We start from the raw sequence: 25,828 nt of genomic DNA on the forward strand, positions 1-25,828 counted from the left end.
GCTACTTATAATTCTTTTGAAATGCTGAATATATAGAAAAGAATGATCCATACTTTTAGCTGAAGAAATGCTGTGTGGTTCCTCAGCATGCTTCTTTTCAGGTCACTATCCCAGATCTCCCTGTGGGATCATGTAATAGTTTCATGGAAAATTACAGTCTCGACTCCAACGTGAAAGGAAGTTGCGCAAACATTTGGACAGGTCATTACTGTGATACACGTGAAAAATGGTTCCTTTTCTAGTAGTAAATTTCAATGTGATCCAAATGCCAGACAAAATTAAATCTAATGGAATTCTCCTACTCAGGTTGAAGAGGGTGCAGTAAGCCTGTGGAACTGGACTGTGACCAAACACTCGGCTTCTGTTATCAATGATGAGCAAAGAGCTAAACGTATGTATGTGTTCTGTGCCTCCCTAAATGGCTTTTGTGTGCTGTGGCACAAAAAGGAAAAACTTTCTGCTGACAGATATATACCATAGTGCTGTAGATTTGTTGGGATCTTTGCAGGTAAGGTGTAGACAGAGGAAAATGTGCAGCTGGGCTTGTATAAACAGTTCAGGAAGGAGCATCCTGGTGTAATAGTGATCTCCTTGTGACACAGAATCAGCGTGGGCATTCTTATCCCTCCCCCTTTCTGTGCCAGAGCATCAGTAAAGAGGTGATGTGACCAAAGGAGGCTGCAATTTGCCTTCTAATGCTGTGATTTTAATCTAAAAATGTATAGAAATAACATAGATGTAAATTTTAGACTTTTAGTCAATTTATATCAGGTGAAATTGTTTCTTTAATGTAACTGTCTCATCAATGTTTACATACAGAAAAACTCCAAATCCTCTTGTTACTTCCCTGCTTCAGCTAGGTGTACAGCTGGTGGATTTTTTTGGAGCCAGGAGCAGGGCTGGGGGAAAGCAGAAGTGAGCTTTTGGTCTTTTCCCTCAACCTGTTCTTTATGTGGTTCTGCAGGATTGCAATATCTGGCCTACATTTTTGTCTTGAGGGGTTATAGTCAAAATGATATATAATCTGCACCATATAAATTGTCAGGTAAAGGGAAAAGGGTAAGTTTACACAAAATAGGGAGTAATTGTAGAACATAATGTTCTCAGATCTTGTATTGCAGCTGAAGGGCCAGGGAGAGGCTGTTTTAAATACATTAAGTGGTGTCTTTTCCATCTCTGATATATAAGGAAGGCCTGAAAATGGTTTTGCTTTTTACTTTGAAAAGGTAAAGATTATTAAACTTCATTTCCCTATTTTGCTGAAGGCTGTTTTGAGGCTCTCAAGACATGTTACTGTAAGCACCTGCAATGTAATTAAGTCTTTGAATACCATATATTTAACTTAAACTCTCTCTAAAGTGTTTAATAGGTATTTTGATGAGAATATTTTTTTTTTCTTGCTGCCTAACAAGCAGTTTTAAGCAGCCTGGCTAAAATTCAGACTGCTTTGACTCCTGAAGCTTTACAGAGAGTTTAAGTTAAATATAGGTTTTTCTTGTAATTTAAAATGGTGATAGTCTTTCAGATATGGAAGGTAAAAAAAAAAAAAGAGAGAGAGAGAGAGAGAGAGAAAAGGGAACTTAAAAATGTCTGCACTGTTTTCCTGCAGTACGACTCGTGGCTTGCAGGCTGGTGTGTCTTTCTGAAGGCAGTGATCCTCCGGAGGGAACTATTCGAAGACAGATTTTGGTAAGGCTAATGGTGGGTGAGCAATGAAGTACAGTTGATCACCAGGGGAAACCTTCAAACCCTACTATGGTTGCTTAGGAAAAGGAGTGGAATATACCTGCAGTTCTGGGGAATACCCACACTGAAGGGAGACCTGTCTTACCACAGGGATACCTTGCTGAGCCAGTGCAGTTAGGAATTTCTGGACAGTGCAGTTTGCATTGCATCTTTGTCATATGGTGAAATGTTATATGAGCAGCATATTAATTTATTTTAATATCTTATAATATTGTCTAGTGGGGAAGCATAAGTCTTGTGCTACATCTAAGTGTTAAGGTCTTCATTCAGATGTGAGAGGTGCTTGTCAGAAACTGAAGACTTGAAATACCCCTCTCCTGCCTTAGATACCCGCATCAAGGAGATGAGATCTAACATTGCTTTTCTTGAAGGTGACTATATTTTCACAAAGCACTTACCATTTTCTCCTTCAGATGTCTATGAAAACTGGGAAAGGATGGATAGATATTGGAAAAGCTGATCTTGCCGATGGATTTCTAGAGATTGCCATGAGTGTAAGTTCTTTTACAGTTTTAATTTCTTATAAACACACCTATTTGTAAGTTCCATGTCTATTGCTTATGCTTTGTTTTCCAGAGTATAGAAAAACTGTATGCAAAGTTACTTAAAGGGAGCGATGGTGAAGCAGATATTCATGTGCACAAAGCTGATGTGGAGAAGAACCTCTTCAAAGTACTCTCTTATCAGGCTGAATCAGTACGTGTTCTTCCCAGTTTTCCTTATAAGTCATTAGGGGTATAGAGGGAAACTGTACCCAGTTATTAGATGTATGAATACTTGGCACTGGAGACTTGCTGAAGGATATATTTCCTTCACTTAGATGTAAGATAGCAGATCCCCTGTTTGCATTCAGTGTTGCAATCATTTAATGATTTTTAATTTGCCTAATTTATTGCAGTCATTTCTGCTGCGGTGTTTATACCTTCTAGTTCAGATTTGTTGCTCTATGATTTGGCTGGCATGGCTGTTTATAAAACAAACAGCTGCCTTTCTGAATAATAAATGTGTCAGTTCCAAAGGTGTCCTGTGCTTGACTGAAGTAGGGGGACAGGACTGATGTGGAGCTTGGGTCCCCCAAACTGCATTCGTGTAACATGTACACAGCAAGACCAGTCACCTGGGAACGCTCATCATACTGCGCTGGTATTTGCAGCTAGGCTGACTGAAAGTGTGTGAAGGTAGTATTCATCATGGCTGCAGGCAGCCAAGGTTTGTATCTAACAAGTAGATATTATAAGCCACGTGCAAAATCTTCAGTTTTCATGACTCTTCAAACTCATGAACATCATCATCAAAGCTATTAATACTGGATGCCATCAGACAGAGATCTTTCTGTACATGAATACCCTCTTCCGTGACCACACATGTGCTGCTCTCCACTTATAAAGGCTTTAGGCAGTGGGAGAATCAGTATAAAATTACAAGATCTGGAAATAGTGAGTTCCGTGACATTTTATATTTTCTTTGAAGTCTCAACCTCTTGCATCATACAATGAGATAAGAATCGTGGTGATAATTATTAAAAAAACCCAACAAACAACCTAGTGCAATATGAGAGAAGTCTGAAAAAGTGCTAAAGGTTTTCTAGGGGATCAACAACACAAATTACAATAATTCAAAGTGTGTAATTTAAAAATTCTAAGTTTTGTGAGACTTTTTTGTGCCTGACTGAAGTTTCTGAGTACTTCATCAATGCTATAGAGTATTACAGACATACGACTGTAAATATGAGAAATTGCCTGCATTTGTGGATAACACCACTAACCTCAGTATGTAGAAGGGGAGTTCTACCTCCAAAATTCTCAAGAGCTTCCCTAAACAGGCCAAAACAGTGGCCAAAATTTTTAATTTGATCATAGAGACAAAAGAGGACCTTAAATTATTGGAGAGGTGGTTTAAGATTTGCTGAACTGTTGTATCATCTTAACATCTGAATGAACTTGTCCCACGCATCTGGCCTTTTCACACTGCCTAAGGACTGCCGTGTTTTTCTGGGTGCCTTTATCATCTGGCAATATGTGGAAATATCCAGAATTATTGTAGCACTAGAAGGATGGATATCTAGTCCCAAACCTAGCTTTACTGTATGTGAAAAACTCCAGTCCTGTTTTAGAGAATTAGTCTTTTAATGAATTTTAAAGACAAGTTGCTCACTAGCGGTTTTTTGGCATCCTCTACTCGTTTCTTAGGCGGTTGCTCAAGGGGATTTTCAGAAAGCGATGATGTGTGTGCAGCGCTGCAAAGAGATGTTGATTAAATTGCCAAAAGAGGTAAGTGAAATCATCCCTTCTTTATCATTCCAAACTTTGAGAATCTGCTTTCTTCTCTATATGATAAAGAATGATATATGCCTATAACATTTTGAAAAGTTCTCTGAACTGTGCATCTCTCCTGTGGTTGGTGGCTTCTTTGAGATTTCCTTACTTAAAATTTTGCATGAAAACAGCAGATTTGTTCTTCAAAGTTAATTTTTTTTCTTGTTTCTCATAGTTTATCATTCAAAATAGAATGATAAACTCTTCCTAAAGAATGAGAGAAGACAAATCAGCAAGCAAGGCCAAAAGATTTCTAAATTGAATATGCTTCCTACTCTTCTACAGAACCAGCTGCATTTTATGTCTTGATCTTGTGTCTTCACTTGTACCCATGTGAACTTTTGTCTGGAGACAGATGGGACAAGAGAAGAGCTGAGTTACTATGTTTTTGATATGCAAGTCTTTCACTACCCTCAATACTACTCATCATCTTCATGAAGCTGTAGAGCTATGAATGGAGACTTCCCATTGCACTCAACTGTGTTTTTTGTAGTTCTTGTGTCACAGAACAATGTCCAAAGAAAACAAACACTAGCATATGCAAACTAGTCCTTTGTTTGCAAAGATGAAAGTCTAATATCTTCATATCAGAATAAACTTCCCCACATTTATTTTTATTTGCTTCCTTTAATGTTTTCCCAATGTTTAGGAAACATTTTGTTCCTGTCTCTCTGTGGTACGGGTAATAAAATTCAAAGGGGTTGATAGGAATTCTGAAAGGGCAATATGGGAAATACAGTTGGAGTTTAAGTGGGTTTTTAAGCAATTAAACTCCAACCAATTTTAAATTGTTTTTTGTGATCTACAGGCCTTGTTCAGTGCATCTGAGTGGCTAAGTCAGTTGCAGGAGTCTAGCTTTGATTTGAATCATAAGAGCAGAGCTTTTCACTGTGAATTGTTGAAAATGCTCACTGGGATCTTGGCATTACTGTTCCTCATTGCATTTTAAATTAATTTCATGCTTTCTGCTTAAGCTCCTCCATTAAATAATATTAAACTTCTCATGATGGATGCTCTTCATTAACCAGGAGCATTGATGCAGACAGGGAAAAGGTTTCTGATTGTGAGAAATACAATTTACTTCTGTTTTAAAGAGTGATATTGGAACAATGAGGAAAAAAAGGAAAGAGCTAGTCATTGCTGTGTGACTTTGAAGCTTTTGGACCACTAGGTACCTGTCAGTCCTTAACGCTTCCAGGCTCCCATTGTACCAGGGAGCACTTGCAGGGTGTCACAAGGAGGTTGTTGTGTTATGGTGATGTATGGTACCACAGATCAGCTGGTGAGGATTTGCAGCTTGTGGATCATCAGTGGTCTGTGAACCATAACTGGGAGCTCCTGCCCTACAAGGTGAAATGCCAGAATTGTTCCAAACACTTGTTGTTCAGAGAGGTGCCAGGTTTATGGGGATATTTAGTGTTACACTTGATGTCTGGAACACAGTCACTCACTGAAATAATATTTTAATTATCCTTTGAAATACTTCTTTTCCAAGCATGCAAGTAAATGACTGGGTCATGCTTTGCATGAAACCCTCTCAGTACAGTAAAATTTCTCTTCTGGAAAGAGAACGTTCACAAATGAGCTTATGAAAAATAAGGGTTTTGCATCTGAAAGTGATCATCTTTTGTTCAAGCACACTGAATCTGTGCTTTTGTCTCTGAATTGCAATGAGATAAATGATGAATTTGAAGAAAGATGTTGTGCTACCTCTCTCATTCTTGCCTGAGGATTTGAAATCTGTAGTCGCTTGCAAGAAACATAATTTATACTTGGAAAAGAAAGTTACTGCAGAGGCAAAATGGATGTAAATATTGGCAGCCTGTTAGCATATGAAATGATTTTTCTGTCTCTTTTTTGGATGTCATATGACAGCTTCAAATCATTTCAAAGGAAAGACAAGTTGTTATGAACAGCCACTCTTGGGGCTGACTGATAAAGTGCAAAGCAACAGTGCCTGGAATAACCAAGCATTCAAAACCAGTTTTCTCCTAAAACTTGTAATGCAGATGGTCCCTTTTTAACCCCAATGAGACAAGCTGGGAAGAAGCCTGCCACGGAAGGAGTAGAGTCCTCTTCACTTAACTATGTAAAACAATTTTGTCATTTTTAAAAATGAAGTTGTAATATTCCAGTTTTTCATCTCAAGTTTTAATTTTTATTGTTTACTTTACACAGTTCTAGTACTTTCAGTGTGGTTTCTTGAGGAACTTTTCTGCCTCATATATTTCAAGAATCCTGCAGTTTTGCATGTCCTGGACTGGTTAATGGTGCCTCTTTTTTTCTACACAATTATGATTCAATTTTAGTCATCTTCAATATCCCCTTGTGTAAAGTCAGACATGATAACAGTGGATGTATCTTTAAAGTAAAATGCATTTTAAAGAACCTGAGACTGGAGTGCCGTAGATCTAATGACATTTCTACAAGAACATGATAGAAGCAGGAGTCTTTTATTGCAGACCTGTTATCTGTCAATCCTCTGTTACAATTTTGGAGTGGAAACTTATGAATGGAAGAAGTATGAACAGAGCTCCTTCTGGCTCAGGTAATGTGTGAAGGCAAACAAAATAAAATCCTGCTTTTGAGATGTAAAAATATGTGTGAAGGAGAAGGGGGAGCAAGGGAAAGTAGAGGTTTAATTTGAAATGTGAGAATACAAGATTTTAGCTGGACCAAATTAGCTGAGCAGATACTTAATGACTTGTCTTACTCTGTTGCCTAACATTTATGTCTGCTTTCCACACTGATTTTCATGTCCAGTAGAATGAGTCTTCTTTCCATGGTTCTGGTCAATTCTCTCCCTAACACTTCTTCCAAAGAGATTATTTTTATGAAGAGGCTGTTTCCAGTTCTTGTGCCATTTAAAAACTTTAGAAAAGAATAGATGAATTCTTCTGACTGATTTTAAATTGATTTGTTTTAAACAGTGTTTGAATTTCTCATAAAGGTGGTGTTCATTGAGAGTAAGTCCTTGACCGATGAAAGACACAAATATCAAGGTGAAAAAGCAGTAGTTAGAGATGGTTTGGGTAGGATCCAAATAAGTAATGTCATGCTACTAAGGAAGAAAAAATGCAGGCTATCAGGAAGAGTATTCTCATGCCAAGGTCACAGCCTCAGCTCAGAAAATTTGTTTTTATTTCTTCTTGTTCTTTTTATTTTAAATAGTCAGAAGAAAATGAATGGCAACATGTCAAATTCAAAATAGTTATGGTCACATATGTTGTCAAAGAGGATTTGTAGAAATGCTTAGAATTAATTACAGCTGTTGCTTTGGAGATAATTTTCTATTTTATTCTTGTGGAAAATTAAATACAGAATCCTGATGACAAAATTTGAGGAGGAAATAAACCTTTGCAAAGGGCAAATAATTATCTGGAGAAAGAGATGTAGCTCCATCTAGTGAGTTAAGATTTCCCTGTACTGAGAATATATTAGATTAGGAAACAAATGCCCAGTTACTGTTTTTCTTTCTAATGGTTCTTCATTCACAGCATTTGCAATTGAATCTGGTTTTGTGGAATTACCACTGTTTTCTCCTGGGTGGTCCTTTGTGCTATCATTTCACTTTGAGAAAAGAATGGGGAATCATGACTCCCAGGTTTGGTTTCTGTCTTGGCTATTGATTTGCTGTGATTTTGAGACCCTGTTGTGTATAACTTTTGTGTATGGCTGTATTATATGTCAGGTGAGAATGAGAACACTTTCTTCTTCAAAACCCCTATGGTTAAAACTGATAAAGCCTACTGAAATGTTTGGATAGAAGATGCTACAGAAAGTGGTGTGACAGGTTGAAGAAAGTGATTGAGTACAAATTTTAATGTGAGGATTTGGAAAGAAAACAAAATTTTCTGTTCTCTAAGTAAGAGTGAGTACTGAGATTGGGTTGTGTGATTGCTGTGGTTTCTGGCTGATTAAGAAAGGATGAGAATGTTGCATATATCAGAAGACTGGCTGAATTCGTCTGTGTCATCCCATTTAATTCTAACTTTCACTTGTCATTGATAGCCAGAGTTATGACATTGGGAAAATGGACACGAAATATTCTATTGGCAAAGAAATGCAGGTAAGAAATAGAGAAATTGCTGTTTACAAATAGGAGGATTTTGTTAACCTGACTTCACTCTATCATATGCCTCTGCTGTGCCAAATGTGACCAGTGATTCTTTGGCCTCCTCTTTGGAATTATCTGCTATGAAGTTTGGCAAAGTTGCAAGTTCAGGTGCTATGAGCGTCAGTCGGAGAGTTCAGTCACTGATGGATGCCCTTAAATCACGTTTGAATCTACTATTTCACAGAAATTAAATTGTAGAAAGTAAGGCTGAAGTAGACCCTGAAAGGTCATCTCTTCTTCCCTTGCACCTCTTCTTTCAAGGCATCATCAGTTACATCTGTGTCATTCTGATGGATGTTCATCTGTCTTGTTTGTAAGCCTGTTACTCCTTTTACTGCCCACAGTGGATATGGAGAAGATTTTAATCTCTTCCTCTTTATAGAAATCATTTATATATTTGAAGGCCCTTATCATTTATGTCTTTGGTTTTTTTTTTTCCCCTCTCAGTGGAATTTGTACCTCCTGTTCCTTAAGTTTCTTCTTTCATTCTGTTTTTTCCAGATCTCTGATTTTCCTTGCTACCCTTCTGATCTCTGGACTGTAGTTGATTCATGTCCTTTGTGAATTGCAGTGCTGAAGACTAGACACGCTTCAGGACTGAGCAATCACTTTATATGCCTGATACCAGGCAGGCATTCTTTTAACTCAGAGAGCTCTTATTTTTCATGACCTTAAAATTTAAGTCTTTTGTATTCATATGTATGTTCATGTGTGGCTGTTTTTTTTCTGCTTTTCAAATATAATTTAAACTCCCTGTTTGTTTTTCTTTCCAGGCTAAAGTGCTGCGATTGTTAGCTACAGCCTATTTTGAGTGGGATTGCAATCTGTATCTTGACAAAGCATTGAAAGCTGTAAGCTTGGCAAATCAGGTAGTAATGTGTTCCTGTATTTATGGTGTGCAATAGCTGAAACTCAAGGATTTATTAACGTAGTAATACAGACCACATTAATCACTGGTGTGTTATCCTTGACATCAGATGGAGGTGTGTTTTCTTTGCTTTGTTTTTTATACTCATAAGTATGTTTTGATGTTCCCAGCTTTTTTACAGAGAAATACTTCTTTGCATGTAGAGGTGGAGCTATCTTGCTGCCTCATATCTGTTAATAGTGAGGTCTTTTGATAACAATATGACTAAAATTTCTCTGGCCTGTATTCATGAAAACTGTACAAAGGGAATAAACTACAGTGTGGTGCATCTGAGATTTACAGCAGCTGGCTTTTTATGCACCAGACCTTTTGTTTTGCTTTAGGTTATAATGGATATGTCCATCCTACATTTTGAGTCCCCATCTCATTATCTGTACAAATATTTAAGCAAGTGCCAGAGTTCAGTTTTGAAAGCTGTGTAGCCCTGCTACATCAGTCTTATTTCAAACAATTAATTTAGCTATTGCACTTTACTAACCTGACTGTATTTCTTCTGGAACCTGAATAATGAGCTGTATAAACATACTAGCTACCCTGAAGAAAGTTCATATATCTCTAAGCAGCCACTGTAGTAAAGTCTGTTGCTCTTGTACAAATTCCATTTCCCATATAAAGACTTGAATTAATTCTGTGCTTCTATCTTATCAGGTTAGTTAGAGTAACTTAAATTTGAAAAAATTGTATTTGTCTGTGGTTGGCCCTTTTTAAATTTCTGTTATCTGTTTCATACAAAACAAGTTTTAAATATAAAATCCTTTTTAAAATGAAAGTTCACATTCAGTTTTCTACATACTGTTAAAACTTTCAGACAGATGATGACGTGTGCTCATGAGATCAGGATATAAGGCAGCGTATTTTAATGATTCAAATAACTTGCTACTACAGAATGTAAGCCCTTTGTAGTTTTTATTGTATTTACTTTCACAAAACCTTTTGAGGTGGTTTTTATCATGATTTTTTTATAATGTATATTTTGATATTGTATGAGGGTATGGAAAACTAGAAGACAATTTTTATTCTAGAGTCTGAAATGTGCAGTTTTAGTAAGAGCTGTAGTATACAGTCTTCATTACTTCCATTTGCCTCTATTGTTATCTCCTAAATTTTGTATTTTTATAAGCTGCTTTGAATTCTGCTCATATTAATTGTAGAGTAATCCAGCCAATTCACACATAGGAAAGCAGGAAATGTTTCTGTAATTCAGTATTGTTCAACTTCTATTTAAAAGTATCGGAAATGGGCCACAGCCAGAGAATTGTGCATCTCTTGCTTTCATTGTCCTCTTGTTTTTTTGGCAGTATAAGAATAAATAATAAAGATGCATGTTGCATTTAAGAAGAAAATACTGTCACTTGCCTACCTATTGCTTCAGTCATGAAAATGGAACTGAAGAATACAGTGAAGTGTGTGTGATTTCCTGAGATTTGTCTGTCTTATGAATATGCTGGACTCTCTTGAGATCTGTATTCTACAAACAGCTGTCCAAGTAATGTCTTGTTTTTCATTGTGCAGGAGAATTTACATCCAGCAGGGCTTTTTTTGAAAGTTAAAATTCTTCTTAAAAGCGGAGCATCAGATGCAGAAATCAACTCAGGTATCACAGCTCTCTATAGGTTTCATAGTAAGGTCATACTACTCCATATCCAAGGAGACAGCCTGTGTTGTAGATAGAAAAGAAAAAAATGGATCCCTATCTCATGTGTTTTGGAGGAATCTTCATTATCTCAATGTTGTTCTTGTTTTGGAGTGTGAGATATAGTAGTCAGTGTTCAGAGATGAGTTACCCAGGTGCTAATATAAGTTTGAATTAAGCAAGATTTTATTTTTGTTGAGAATTTTAATAAACTTGCTGGAGATAGGGAGGGGAGAAGACTCTGAAGCCTGTTAGAATGAAGAGAGGGAAAACAGCAACGTAGAGGTTTGATTTACTTCAGACACATGCCCATGGATACTCAAAAAGGATGAAGGTGGAGTGTCTCTTACACAGCGAGCGTAGAAGAAAGGCTTGTGAAACATTGCTGTTCTCTGCCTGTGATTTTGCAAATTTTGGCCAAGAGACATCAAGTGCTGATCAGTGTGTTGTTATAAACCTGTGTTACTAGAGTTTCTTTAGTTTATCCAGGGCATGTAAACTCTTCTCCGTATTCCTCAATCTTGTCATTTGAAGAGAACCCATTTTTCTGTTGGCATGAGAGGAGAAGAAAGTTTTTTGGGGGACTATATTAAAAAAAAGGGTAATGTGTTAAGATAAATTTATTTCCATAAATAATTAAATCTTAAGGAAGAAGGCTTTGTACTCTTCATGGTTGGAAAGCATCAGATGTGTAATTAATTCTCTGAGAAATAAATGTAGGATGAGATGGGGAATTTCTTGCAGAGAGCTGAATGGTTTGAATGCTGCCAGACTAGCAGTAATGGAAACTCCACTTCAGATTGCTCCTGGGGAATTTCAGCCAGCTTTCAAGTGGACAGTTATTCAAAACTTAACTTATCATTGCAATAGTTGGCTCCTACTCAGCAGTTTGAATTGTGAAGCCGTAGTGTTGCCTATCAAAACATCACACTCTGCTTATATTTAGTAGCACTAAGACTCCAGTCAGGTTTTCAGGCAAGTTTATTCATGAGTGGATGTCTGTCTTTTCCTGGATGGCTGGCAGAAACGAGTGTTGTGTCCGTGCACTGCAACTTCTCATTCTTTTGAGTGAAGGTTCCTGCTAAGTGTCAGGCATTTGACTAAAACCTTGTCCTGTGCACTTGTAGACAGATGCCTTAGAAATGCTTCCTTTAACAACTCTTACAGTCACGTCCCAACGTGTTCCTTCTCTGATCTCATCCAAGCTACAAACGTATAAATCTTGTTATTAACCATCCAGCACAGTCTAGCAATTTTTAAACTTTATCTGAGTGGTCTAAAACTGATGCTTACCAGCACTAGTCAATTCACCAGCTGATGCTAAAGGTATTAGGCTTAAGTAGTTCCCGTTGCAACGTGATACCACCACACAGCCTGAGCACTGACCTCAATCTTAAGTGTTTCCTGCTGGATAGGGATGAAACATTTTGATGGAAAGCAGCTTGAGGCAAAAGTTTGTGCTCGTAATGCCTGTGCTGTTCTTGTTTAAAGAGGCAGAGGGCTAGAATTCCAGGTCTGTCACTTTTCTGTAGTACTACCTTAATTATACAGCAAAAGGAAAGTCAAAGCACAATAGACACGCTTTATTCTTTTTTTTGGAACAAATATTGTTTGTTTATTTGTTTTTCAAGAGGCTATAAGAGGTAAATGATAAATTGAGCAGATAAGTGTCTAAAGTTGAGTGAATAATCTCAACTACTTTGTGTTCTGTCTAGCTGTTGCAGAATTCCTGCACCATGAGATGTCTTTAGACTTTTGTTTGAATACTGCCAAACTGCTGCTGGAGCATGGAAGGTATGAAAGCATCTCTGAGTGGGGTGAACACAGTATCTGGGCTTAGTAGGCATTCTTTTAGAAGCAAAGAACATATACAACGAAGCTTTATTTTAAATAAAAACTCACAGAGGTAGGTAAGCAGTTTTGAGAGGGAGCCTGTCTTTTCTATAGCAAGGTGATACAAAGTATGGCAGTGGCAGAACAGGGTGTGAAATAATGTTCAGTGGCAATTTGCAGTGCTGTAGCCTTACTTTTGAATGATTAAGATTCTCCCTATGTAGTTTTAATATACATCTGGAATTATATATATCTGAATTCAAAATTATCTGACTTAAATCTTTCTTCCATATTAACTAACCAGCCCTCAGAATGAAAGAGTTTGGAATCCTAGAATCTTTCTTGTGAAAAACAGTATAAGGATGAAAAAGTTACTGCAAAATAAATTGAGACATTAAGTTTCACACTGTTGAATGCTCTATCATGGTTGCCTTGTATATGCTTCTATCTTGCAGGAAATTCTTACTCTTTCATTGTGAGGAGTCAACTTTTGTGAATACTGTGGAACAAGCATGTGCTAATAGGAAGTTACTACTGAATAGATGAATTTGCAGTAAATTCATACCTTGACTCACTCTCTCAGTGTGATTGTGTGCCAATATTAATGAGAAACATGCTGTACGGTGTGAATGTTGCTCTTTAGAATGGAAATTTAATGACTCTTCTTGTGCAACCTTTTAAAAATGCATCTGTGTGAATAGGGAATCAGTTGGTTTTGAATTTCTGAAATCTCTTCCTGAACGATTTGAATCTTCACCTGACCTTGGAAAAATTACACTGCTCCAGATCGAGTTCCTGTTGCAGAGTAAGAGGGAGCTGCTTGCTAAGCAAAAGGTTGAAGAAATTATTATAGGTCTGTATCCATCTTTTGCTGCTGTTTACTGAAAGCTGCCTTTAGCTGGCTAAAGTCTTAAATTCTGTTTTTCACTGTTTTGCTTGTTCTCATCTTTCTGTTTGAGGCTGTTTTCTCTTATGTTTCTTTTGTACGGCAACTCTCAACTTCCCTAGTGAATGACAGTCATGGTAAAGCTCAGTGTTGAATTCACTTGCTAGAACAATTCCTCCTTCTTAGTGTAGAGTGTGTGTGACTGATACATGTGGAATTAGAAACATTATTAGAAGTTCTTGTGTAATGTTGTTGCTTTGCCCATCCAGCCCAATGTATTTTTTGTTGTCAGTACTAAAATGGTTGCCTATCCTTGTTTGAGCAGCTGAATAACAGTTTCTTTTTCAGATCTGTTGCACCTGTAGCACTGTAGTATTTTTTGACTGTCAGATCTACTGGAAATCAGACCATATTTTACATAGCATTGAGCTGGGTACAAGAGCCACATTTACATTGTTCAAGCATGAAAATATTTATTCTCTTACCCACTGTTTTTTGGGGGTTTTGTTTGTTTGTTTTTTGTTTGCTTGTTTTTCTGAAGCAGAATATGAAACACTGGGTCCTGGCTGAAACTATTGCTGTGTCAGTGTTTTTTGGTGTAGGCTATGGGACAGTCTTTCTCAGAAAGTTCTTGTAAAGTGATGATTTGCAATATCTTTTCAGGTCATTATACTGGGAAACAGCTGTTGCCTGAAGCCTTGAACCGGCTGCACATCATCTTGTGGGACAGAGCTGCCAAACATTATGAGGTTTGGGACCAAACAGTAGTGTTGTTATTTGTATCAGTGAAAATGAAGATCTCTTTCTGACCTCCTTGGTATGTCTGGTTTTGGTTAGAGGGCAAGCTGTTAATAGGATCCCTGTTCCAGTTGGCACTAGTTTTATTTTCATTCAGCTGGGTGCTGTTTTCCATTACAACATCAAGTTTCAGGTAGCCTCATCTGAAGGTTTGTACATGGAAACAGTTATGGTCAGAACTGATCAGCCAAGAAGCCTGTGGAGCACATCATTCTGGTTCTGTCCTGGGAAGGGTACAAAACCTCAAAATATTCGTTACATTGAGCTGTTTATTTTACAGTTCTTACCCTCTGACTGTCAGCTGTTGCTTTAAGGAGCATGAAGTGCTGTCATTTGTACCTTGATTTTCTTTTTAGCCTATATAAAGTAGGTTTGGATGTTTACATTGTATCTTAGTTGATATACATTCATACTGTGAGTATATTTAAGTTCTGTTATTCAAAACCAGATGCTTTCTTACTCTTTCAGTATTTGCAGAAGATGAGCTCATGTTCTACTCTTTTATTTCTGTCATACGCTCATTTCTTGAATATATAAAGAAAACCACATGTGCCACTTTATTACCTCTCATCTGTGTAGTCAAGAAGGAATTTTGCTAATGACACAGCTTTCTTCCTCCTCATTTTAAAATAAATTCTCTGTCCAAATTGGAACCATAGTTGGGAGTACTGTCTTCAGCGTAGTGTCATCATGGTTCACAGTCTAAATAGCATCAACACTTCTGTCTTTTTCTCTTAGTTTCAGTCACTTTGTATCTTGAAGAGAGTGGTTTTTTGAAATAATATTTCTGTTTTGTATTTAATCATAAGAATGTCCTTTCTGGGTCAGATGAATGACCCAGCTAGTCCAGTGTCCCATCTTTGATAATGGCCCTAAGAATAAGGGAAGAGTAGGAATAGGTGAAGTGTCAGTTCTCCTAATGGATGTTACCTGCATTGTGGGACCAATGATTGCTCTGCTGGGAGGAAGATTACACTAGAATATACTTGTTTATCTAAATCTTTCATTTCCTGTGAGCTTTTTTTTTTAATTTGGGGAAATATAGGCAGTTTAATCCCCCAAATTTGTTTGTATTTTTTCTTTGTTTGTTTCTTTTTTGAAATTTCCTAGGCAAAAAGCTATTCTGAAGCTCTTCACTGGTACAATTATTCTGTCAGCTTCTACACACCTGGGCAGATAGATCAGAACCTGGCTAAGCTCCAGAGGAACATGGCTTCTTGCTATCTTCATCTGAAACAAGTTGACAAGGTATGTATAATATATATGTATACATATTTATTTATTTATTTGCATTGTTTTTATATTTGTAGGTATGTCATTGGGACTTTGTTACTGTACCTCTTTTGCTTTGAGAGAGGGAATGGTCTTTGCCTGTCTTGCGTCATCTGGCAGAGAGATGCTGTTCATCATCATGGCTGCTATGGGGGCTTCTTGTATCACTTGTCATTCTAATGGGGGAAACAGTCCACAAGTTGTGTGACCATGCCTCAGTATATCAGGGTTCTTCTCAGATTAGAGTTCTTCCTCTGTTCAAGACAGATGAAACCTCGCAGGTAAAACGTTTGATATGTCTCACTGAAACTTCCCAGAGCAGTGTCTTAGCCCTTACCTCTGCGGGGAAGCGCCCCTGCTTTACCTATCTAGGCCTTCTGGTTTGGGAATGTGAAACTTCACAGTTCAAAGTGACAGAAGGGAGTTTAATTTTTCAGCATTCTCAGGGCTTCTCCTGCTTTCTGATTCTGTAGCCCTGGTTCTGAGGAATTGGCTTTTTCCTCAGTCTGGTCATCATCAGCCTTTGATGCCATCTTCTGCTCTTGTCACTTTACTTTTCCTTCCAGGGAAGATGTTGCCAAACCAAACTTCTTGAGTAATTATATAAGTTATCAGCAATGTAACTGTTAACATTTTGTGTATCTTTTCAGCTCTCTTCTATTGCAAATTCTGTTACTGATTTCAAGATGTCCTTGTTCTGATTTCCTTTCATCTCTTCTGTGAATAGGCTAAAGAGGCAGTTAAAGAAGCAGAGAGGTGTGATCCAAACAGCATCTTTACTAAATTCACTGTCTATAAGATTGCAGTCATGGAGAAAGATACTGATAAAGGTAGAACTTGAAGGATAAAGGGTCCACTACAAGGAGCAGAAGTGCTGAATATATCAGAAAATACTAAGCAGATTTGGACTCTTCAGTGTGAGAAAGGCACAATAGAGGGAAGCTAGAAGAGTGGTCTGTAATGTCATTGAAGCTGTCAGGCTGTAGATTTAAACTGTCAGAGTGGGATGCTTTTTGCAGACAGTATGTAAGATGTGGACCCATTACCATATCTGATACTGTCTGAATTGAGCCTCTGGCTGGAAAGTCTCTAGTTTTCTCATGGGCAGAGGCTATAGTAGCATCTTGGGGTGAGAATCATTGTATACTTACTGTTTCTAATATTCTTTTGTATGCATATACAATATAAAAAAAGGATACTGAGCTAAATGAACCTTAGTGGAGCCATTGTTGCTGCTCTTAATTTCTCTGGACAAGTAGAGCCTGAAGTTATTAATTACTGAGGTGTCTTACAGAATGACACGTTTCTGTAGACTCTTTCTTCTTTAGAATGAGTTCTACCATTTCATATTTTAATGAGAATCTTAGCTCAAATGATGAAAATTGAGAAATACAGTGTATACTTACTTTTAGAATACAGAGTAACATGCAGAGCTTATTTTCTGATGAGTTCTGTGCCAATTCATTGTTCCCTATACATCTTTTTAATGACAGCATAATTTGTTCACATAATATAGAGTGGGAACCACAGCACAGTGTGAACATAAAAGCAGCAGCACCCTTAGCATAAGCCAAGATGTGGGAGCTTGGAATCATGCCCAGACAATGTACTAGAGAAAGTCTTCTGTCTTCAGTGACAAACAGTTATTTAGCAGAACAAAATTAAGGATGTGAGATAGAGTTTCATTTGTATGGCATCCTTGTTTCCTTAGACTAGTAGCTTGGAAAGCCTTTTGGCACCTCTCTAGGAAAAAGTGCATAAAAGTGCTGGTATGGTCAGGTTTTCTTGTCTTGGGTTTTCATATTAAAAAAAAAAAATACAGCCTTTTGTAAGTTGTTTCTAAAGCCTAATTAAACCAGGACTTCTATAAAAAAAATAAAATTTCCCTATGTATATTTCAGCTGTGAAAGCAATCATTGAAATGGGGAAGCTAGCAGAAAAGCCATCTCAACATGAAGACAAGCTGAGAGTGGATGAAGATACAGGCACTAACCTCCTGAGTTTAGCTGCCCAAATTGCTTTAGAGGTAGAGCAGATAACATTGTCTTTACTTCGCTTTCTTGATCTAGGTAGGACAGCTGTGACCTCTGTAACCTGGCCTACATTTAACATTTCTATGTATTTCATACAGTTCTAAGTATTTCATGTGTCCATGACCAAGGTCTCACTCAAATGTGTTGTGTAGTGTGAAGCAGAAATTGATTTCACATATAAAGAAATTGTAGTTTTAAATATTTCTTTAAGAAAATAAAGGATTCTGAGTTATAAATGTTGGTATCTGGAAGTGACCTGGTGTATTTCTGTAAAATTCTCCTTAGTAAAATGTTTTATCTTTTTCTCTGCCTCTGGGATTTGATCTTTGATATGCTAGGGGGAACCTGTGTAGAAAATACATGTGAGTCAGTGATGAAAGACTGAAAAGTCACTTGTCCCTCCTCTTGGCCTCTTGATTGAGTGATGTCGGAACTGGCTGATTACGTTGGCATAATTAGAAGAGGCTTTTGGTTGCCTTTTAGGGCTTTGTTCATGGCACTGTAAGGCATGAAAGTCTTGACAGCCTGTACTGATCCTGTTCATGCCATAGGCTCTTTGCGCATGGAATCCTCTGATCTCGCCTTATGGTTTTCTCAGGACTTTGAGGCTTCTCTGTGCAGAGTCCTTTGTTCTTTTTCCTGCTGCACAGACTTTCGGAATATGCTGTTGCTTTGGTTTTTTGGGGGTTTTTTTGTGGTAACTGAAGTAGTGCAGTTTATACAAAACATGTTTTAATTTCTTTTCAGAATGAACAACAACTTGTGGCTATCAAAGCTCTAGAGTATTTGTCTGAACATTTCCAAGACTGCCGACAATTATTTGGAGCTTTAAAGTGAGAATTCAGTATATTTACAAGGAAAGAGATTTTTTTTTTAAAAATAATTTATTATATTGAGGAAAGTGGAAAACAGAGTAGATAAAAGATTAGTTACCAGTCCTTTTGATGCTGCAGATGTACCTCAAGCCTGAACTCTCAGTATCTATAGTTGTTCCAAGTTTCTCCCAAGCAAATAGTTTTAAGTGCTCCAAATTTTATGACTACATTGTGATTTAGCAGATGACCAGCAGTGACTCTAATGAGATTGCAACAACACATATAGTTTATGTCTTCTGATGAAGTGGTATCTTCTTATTCTTATGATAGAAATATTCCATCATATTTATAAAAACAAATATTGTGAGTCAGATGTATTTCTTCCAATATTTGCTTAAAGCCTTTGTTAAAGTACGTTTATTTACTTATTATTACATGACTTAACAAAGTGATCTACAAAATAAGGCAATAGGGTGGGAAATAGTGTAATCTTATTCTCAGCTTGACACTTTGAATTCTTCTGTGAGTTCCACAGGCTGATAGCATAAAGCAGAAAAGTGAGATCCTTTCTAGAAAATTAGGACAAGGAACACTGTTGGAAAAAAAAGTCTTGTTTCTTCCTCGCTTGTTTTTCTCCTGTTTAGATGTTTGGTTCGTCTTACGATGTCAAAGATCATGGCAGAAAATGAAGAGCAAAGGTGAGCCCGTTTGCAAAACCATTTTCTGATGGTGTGTATGTTGTACAAATGATGTAATATTTTCTTGCAGAACAATTAAGAGATTAATATTTATGCTGGTAAAAAGTCCACCCAGATGACTTCCCAACTTGACCTAATGACATCACATGGGAACATCTTTTCTATTTGTATAACCTTACATTTAAATATTTGCTCTTTGCCTTCCTCTTTTATTAATGCATAAGACTGTTGGGTATTTTTGATGGGGAATGTTAGCTAAGGAACTTCTTCAACTTTCACACTAGGATGGGATATATTTCCGAAGTTCTGAGTGAGAACTTCAGGGTGGGAGCTCCCTTGCTGAAGACTAACCACTTCACAAATGGTGTGTTGGCTTAGAAACAGGAGAACTGTACTGCTGGGATTTGACTGTCAAGAAAACCGTGTAGTGTCAGTGGGGTTTGAAGTTCAACCTGCAGCCCCAACAATTGAGAAAATCTCCTGTTGCACTTCTACAGTGACCTTCACTGCTGCAGATCAATAATACTTTCTGCAGGCCTTCAATACTCCATTAGAAGTTTCTAATGCCTGAGATGTTTGTCAGGGGAAGAATGATTATATCCATAGTTAGGGAGATGTTGTATTCCAATATAAATAATGTGTTCTGTTGTAAGAAAGTTAATCATACATTTTCTAAAACTTAATTTTTCCTCCATTCTAGAGATGAAGATATCAACTCAATGCTGACTTACTTGACCTTGGGTATGCTTTTGTTTTATTTACATTTTCTGTACTTCTCCCATCTGTGAACATTTTATGATACGATTCGGTCCATACCAACCAAATGTTTAGACTCCTTATTTCAGTCTAGGTTCCCAGCTTCCCACTGAAATAAGTGAAAATTAAAGCTGGAGATTCAGCAGTGTTGTGAGGGTGCTACAGGTTTGTGCTATGGAAGGCTTGCAGGCTAGTGTTGGAAAAACTTCCTAGCAAAGCCTGTACTTGGGACCTTCTCTCAGACAAAGGGGCAGTTTCTCCTAGGCAGTTTCCCTTTAATCCATTATAAGGCCATGTGTGCAAACAACAGATACTTGGGTAAAAGCCACAGCCTGGGTGGCCTCAAGTGACAGTCTCCTACTCTGACTGCACTGGCAGGTTCAAAGTTAATATCTCCAGTAGCAGGGCTACCACAAAAGGAAGAAGTTTGGTTTTACAAACTGAATTAACCGTGTAACTTTCTACTGGCATTAATTAAATGCCAATGGTAGTCTTTGCTGTTCTAGCTGTTTAAAAGGGAACATCTTTAAAATTAAGTTAATGCTATTTTTTTTTTCCCCTGGAAGGCTTAGAAAACTGCAAGGAGTAATAGCAAATTGCTGAAAGATGGGAGAGGCTTTTCAAAATTGGTTCCCAGTTTTAAGTTGTGCTGTTCTTTGGGGGGAAAAGAAAAAAAAGTCTTGTTTGCATTGGAAAAGGTACAGGAGTTTTACAGGGGACTTTTCTCCATCAGAAAAAATACTTATTTTCACTAACTGTTGTTTATCCCTCTCTTCCTATTTTGGACAGGAAAGTTAATGAGATTGTAGAACTTCTTCTACACTAGCCATTCTTATTGCAACTAGGAGAAGATAATGAAGACTAGAATTAAATTAATTAAATTCTCCTTGAAGAAAGACCTCAATCTTGTTATTAAATTTAAAAATTTTCAACTTTTTTGTGAAAGTAAAACTCCTCTGTATTCAACTTCAGTGTCAGTAAACTTTGAAGAGGCAGTACTTGTTGGCAGTCTTACATATCTAAAATGCTGTTTGAGGCACCTTTTGTTGTGTTTTATAAGCCTTTCTGGTCAAGCATATTAGATTTAAATTGTGAGAATAACTCTTCTTCAGGAATTCTATGAGAGTTTTGGAAACCTCTGTTCTGTAGTGTGGTTATTAGACTTGAAAATGTTTTTATTCTGCTCAGAAAGTCTTGCTGCTGATTGAACAATGTTTTTTCTGCAGCTCAGAAGGGACTTGCTGGGTCTTTCACAGAAGAGAAATTTACAGGGGACATGAGGATCCTTGAAGCTCACTGGTTTAGAAAAGTTGGTAGGTTGCACTTTCAAAATCTAAACTGAATCCCCTCCACTCCACTTAGCCAGACCTTAAGGAAGGAAGAAATGTTTAAAGATGTAGTAGATTTATAAAACTTGTCACTTTTGGCAGTCGCTGCATTAAGTAGTCTTAATGTTCTCCTGATGCATTTTCTGTCTTCTGAAACTATCTGATATGGCTCCTGTTCTAAGTCAGTTATCAAGACAAATACTCACACAAAGTCAGTGTGACTGATGGGATAGCTGATGCTTTATTGCTTTCACCACAGGAATTGTTGTATGTGTCCATGATACAACTCTTCAGAGTTCACCATTTTTCTCTTAGTGAGCCCTTCACTACCAAGACTGTGTTACAGAAGTAAAATTTAAGATCAGGCAAACAGAAAGAAGAATGGTTTTCTTCAATATCTGAAAAAAAAAAATGCTAAGAGTCATAAAACCCCTTTACTACTGATCCTGAGTATGTGTATTCTCATGTAGGCAAAATAAGAATTAGGAAGTTCAGATGAATGCACTGGTGTGATTGGTGCAGGATGAGCTTACCTCTGCCACCCAGACAGACTCTTCATTAGTCCCTTAAACTGGCAGTCCTGGATTTACCCTGAACTACAGTCTATGGAATCTAAACAGCAAACATTATCATCCATAAAGTGTTTCCTCGTGGAAAATGCAGCTCCCATGGAGCTGTCCTAAGCCCTGTCCGTAGCGTGTCTCTGGATCTTCATGTAGTAGTCTTTGTTACACTGTTTTTGTCAAGGAGTCAGTGCATTTGCTGTCTGTAAATAAAATATAAACGTAGGGTAATGGGTTGAAGCAATTTTTTCAGATTCTTGCTTCTGACAGATTACATGGGAGAGAAAATTGTTGAAATCAATAACAAGACACCTGCCACAATGAGCTTTTGCACACGTCCTCAGGATGAGGTCATGCTCCAGTAAAAAGTAGCGAAGGAGGGAGAGAAGCAGCAGAGGTCAGATACAGTAGTGTGAGTGGAATCTGTGATGACCGTGACCTTTCCAAGGCAGCATTCTTGCTCATAGAGTAAACAATTCAGAGACTACAAAAACATGTCCTAGGGAATAAATTAACATGAATGTTAGAATCTGCAAAGTCACTGTACTGTTATCAATGTTCTTCTCATAATATGTCTGAACTGAAACACTGAAACTAAAGCACGGCTATTCTAATTACTAAAAAGAAAATTAACTCTATCCTAGCAAAACCAGGACAAGAATCTAAACATTTAATTGTGTCAGATTCTGATACATAAATCGTTTGGTTATCTTTAGATGGCTCATCCATTTAGTGATCAGAATTGTGTGTTTAATTGCTGTGTACCTGACCCTGCTGGGATAAAATGGAGAATGTTTTAAATTTTTTTTTCCTTTAAAAAATAAAAAAAATAAAAAAAAAATCTTAGGAATATTGTTCAACACTTTTATTCAGATACTAGTTTCATTTACTAACATCAGAAAATGCTTCTTCCAATTCATGCTTTTGTGGGTAGGGTATGTGGTAGAATGGATATTTGGTTATGATGGAATTATTAAGACAAAATTTGAAAGCATAAATAAGCTATTTTAACAAATCACTAATAAAGGTATTTCTTGCTGTTGTTAAATGAGCTATTGATAATATTTTGATTAAGAAATGGAATTGTAGAATGTGAACTGCCTGGTACTATAGATTAGATGGGCATACCTGTAACGTTGAAGATTTTTATTCTAGTCTCCATTTTTTATGTCTTTGTTAGCTTGGAACTTAGCTGTACAGTTCAGGGGCTGCCCTGAAAAGATGAGGGATTTTTTCCTGCTGTCTTTCAAGGTACGTACTCTTGCTAATAGTATCTCTGATTGAGGAGTATTGTTGTCTGTCTAGTTCTGTTAGAAGTTATATCCATGTATCAGGTATCTCCTTGGAAACCTGCTTGTATGCTCTGAAGATGGAGCACTTTTGTCAGAAGGAGATTGACTTGTAATACAAAGTGTAAGGATTATTGTCACACTTTATATTCTGTTGCTTAAAAATGTTATAGGAAACTTAGAGTTCAATGATAACTTTCTAAAATAAATGGATTTTGTTGTTTGGAAACTGTATCATTAATACAAACGTGTTAAAATACTTGAGTCCTAATCTCCATACAGAACTTCTATCAACACTGTCAGTTTTGTTTGTGTTTGTAAAGAGGGGACACCACTTTACATTTTATATTTAAATCATTATCTTGTGTAATTGTACAAGTAAAATTGCATTATGAATATATGCTATTCATGGCTGATTGCTAAAACCGTCATAGAGGAGACAGCAATCATGGGTTCATAATCAAATTGCTTTATATGGGCAGGATTCTCTTTACCTTTTCTATTTTTGGTGTCAGTTTTCCCAGTTTTGTCCTTCTGACAAAGCTGTTCTGATTGCTCAGAAGACATGCCTGTTAATGGCAGCTGCAGTTGATCTGGAAATGGGGAGACAACAAGTAACACCTTCTGCTCAGGTAGGGCATTGCTCTGTTACCTGGTTCTGTGGGTATCAGTGTAGTAGATTTTCTTTTGATTTTGAAGTCTTGGTTGTTTCAGTCAGAACAGGATGTTGGGGATGTCAAGCCTGGGAACCTGTCATAGTTCATTAGAATCAATGCACATAGTGCTTTCCAAACAATTGCAAATGTTGGATTTCTGTAAATTAGTTCTGTTGACTTCAGTGGATTTGAACAGTTTTATCTCAGCAAAGGGTCATAGCTGTACCTTCTCTTAGAGGAATTTCAGTGTACCTTATATATTATGTAAGGAGTCTGCTGCTAAACAGATGGGTCAGGCAGATAATTACTGCATTTTTAGGACTATGCTGTTGCTGAAATTAGTTACCAGTATGATTGTGATAAAACTCTCTTTTTTTAATGCATATATCCTTTTTTGGGGGGTGTTGTATTTACTGTGGTAAGAAGATTAAGGAAAATGTACAATGGTTATAAAGGAAGCACGGAAGTCTGCTGTACAGAGATTGTTGTAGAAACTTACTTTTGTGGAGAGCAATGTGCAGCAATTTGTGTTGTGGCCTTTAGTGGTTTGTCAGTCTCAATAGCACTATTTTATGCTTGGGAGCTAAAATAAATGATGTCCCATAAGAACCCATGTGGTTCTTTCTGGACCTAAGGAACATTCAGTGTGAAGAGGCTTTGTCTGAGATGTGGAGGTCTGAAAAAGAGAGAGGAAAAAAACCCCAAACAACCCAAACCCAGTAACTGGTATAGATGATGTACTAATAGGTTGATTCTTTTATTATTTTTTATTTGGGTATAAAGGCCCTGTTAGTTGTGATGTGTATATTCCTTTCACTTTTAAAACTATGACAAAAATAACTTCTTAAATTTTGTAAAACAGACAGAGCATTTGACTCAGGCCCTTCAACATCTCCAGACATGTAAGGAAATATGGAAGGTTCTGAAATTAACAGGTAAGCTACAAAGTGTGTCTGTTCAGCACATGTAACTCTTAGACTCAGTCACTGTATTCATGAAACATACAGGGCATATGGAATTGCTGTCTCAGCTGGAGAGTGTTGAAGCAGATATATGGCAATGTGACAAAAGAATTGGCAAAGCAAACTACTGTTTTTTATGTCATTGCAGGCTTTTCATTGTATGGGTGCTCTCAAGTACGGAACAATCTTTCAGAGTCAGGTTGGGTTGACTGTTCCATCATAAATGTTAAGAAATTCCAAACTTTTTGCTCTAGAGTGGGGTCACTCTTGCACTGTTGTAATAGTTTTACTAGTCTCTTCTGATATAAGGCATTTCAGAATGCAGAAGGTTCTGCTACCATACTTTGAAGTGCCAAACCCCATCCTCTGTTCCTTGACTGTTCCATGTCAGTTTAGATCAGATATTACTGGACACTGATGTGCTTTCAGCTGACAGCTAAGATGCTGAGTGACTGTTAGCCTAGAGGATGCAGGCTTCACTATTTTGGTAGTATATTTGTAGAAAAAATCCATTAGGCATTCCTTGTCTGGCCTCTTGTCTGGTTTCTTTTCAGTTACAGGTTTGGGACACTGTGGAGTTTCCATTGTAAGATGCATTAGTGTTTAACTTTAGTCAAGAGATTTACTTGCTGGTTTTTTTCCCCTTAAAATTTCAGTATGAAAGTTTCATTATATGGCCTGGATTTGGGATTCTCTTTGCTCTTCTGCACTGAAGGCAAGATAACTCAGGAAGACTTCTTCTCTTTTAATTTCCCATCCTTAAAATCCCAAGAGGTTGGTTAGTTCAGGACAGGTACATAGTGGAGTTTCTCTGGCAGAGGTTTGTGCTGGTAGCCTGGTGCTTCCTTCACCTCTTCACTAGACCTTGGCCAATGTGTTGACAAGTCTATTGCCCTGGAGGAAGCCGAGAATGTCATTTAGTTTTAAAAACAAAGGTCTTTGTGATAGTTCAGCACTGTTTGGCATTTGTATCAGGTTTACAGCTTTCTAGCAGGTCTACTGTTCTCCCACCCTTCTTCTATGTTTAAGGATTTCCTGAGGGCTTTTCTACTGGAACAAGGACAAGTCTTACAGAAAAATTTGAAGCTGATGATAACTTCTTTCATAAGCTGACCTTCTGTTATCTGTTTTACCTGTCTATGAAAATGGCTTCCCTAGTAGCTATTACCTTGCTGAGGAGGATTGCATCAATTTAGCCAA

At 37.3% G+C, this 25,828-nt stretch overlaps 1 protein-coding gene across 1 annotated transcript in view; it reads left to right on the plus strand.

The window, feature by feature from the left end:
* Positions 1-306: 306 nt before the first annotated feature.
* TEX11 (testis expressed 11) overlaps positions 307-25,828 on the plus strand; it is a gene marked incomplete at its 5' end in the record, with an annotated part of 31,037 nt that continues 5,515 nt past the window's right edge. Inside the window, 22 exons of the mRNA XM_010173820.1 lie at positions 307-391; positions 1,610-1,689; positions 2,160-2,240; positions 2,323-2,442; positions 3,936-4,016; positions 6,524-6,609; positions 8,073-8,130; positions 8,952-9,047; positions 10,619-10,700; positions 12,455-12,533; positions 13,274-13,425; positions 14,122-14,207; positions 15,367-15,504; positions 16,256-16,358; positions 17,430-17,554; positions 18,309-18,394; positions 19,021-19,074; positions 19,775-19,815; positions 21,057-21,143; positions 22,902-22,972; positions 23,526-23,642; positions 24,529-24,601. Of these exons, the coding sequence (XP_010172122.1) occupies positions 307-391; positions 1,610-1,689; positions 2,160-2,240; positions 2,323-2,442; positions 3,936-4,016; positions 6,524-6,609; positions 8,073-8,130; positions 8,952-9,047; positions 10,619-10,700; positions 12,455-12,533; positions 13,274-13,425; positions 14,122-14,207; positions 15,367-15,504; positions 16,256-16,358; positions 17,430-17,554; positions 18,309-18,394; positions 19,021-19,074; positions 19,775-19,815; positions 21,057-21,143; positions 22,902-22,972; positions 23,526-23,642; positions 24,529-24,601 (1,981 nt within the window). The remainder of the gene's footprint in view (positions 392-1,609; positions 1,690-2,159; positions 2,241-2,322; positions 2,443-3,935; positions 4,017-6,523; positions 6,610-8,072; positions 8,131-8,951; positions 9,048-10,618; positions 10,701-12,454; positions 12,534-13,273; positions 13,426-14,121; positions 14,208-15,366; positions 15,505-16,255; positions 16,359-17,429; positions 17,555-18,308; positions 18,395-19,020; positions 19,075-19,774; positions 19,816-21,056; positions 21,144-22,901; positions 22,973-23,525; positions 23,643-24,528; positions 24,602-25,828) is intronic.

Source organism: Antrostomus carolinensis, unplaced genomic scaffold, assembly GCF_000700745.2.
Source record: "Antrostomus carolinensis isolate BGI_N321 unplaced genomic scaffold, ASM70074v2 scaffold13000, whole genome shotgun sequence".
Classification (NCBI taxonomy): Eukaryota; Metazoa; Chordata; class Aves; order Caprimulgiformes; family Caprimulgidae; genus Antrostomus; species Antrostomus carolinensis.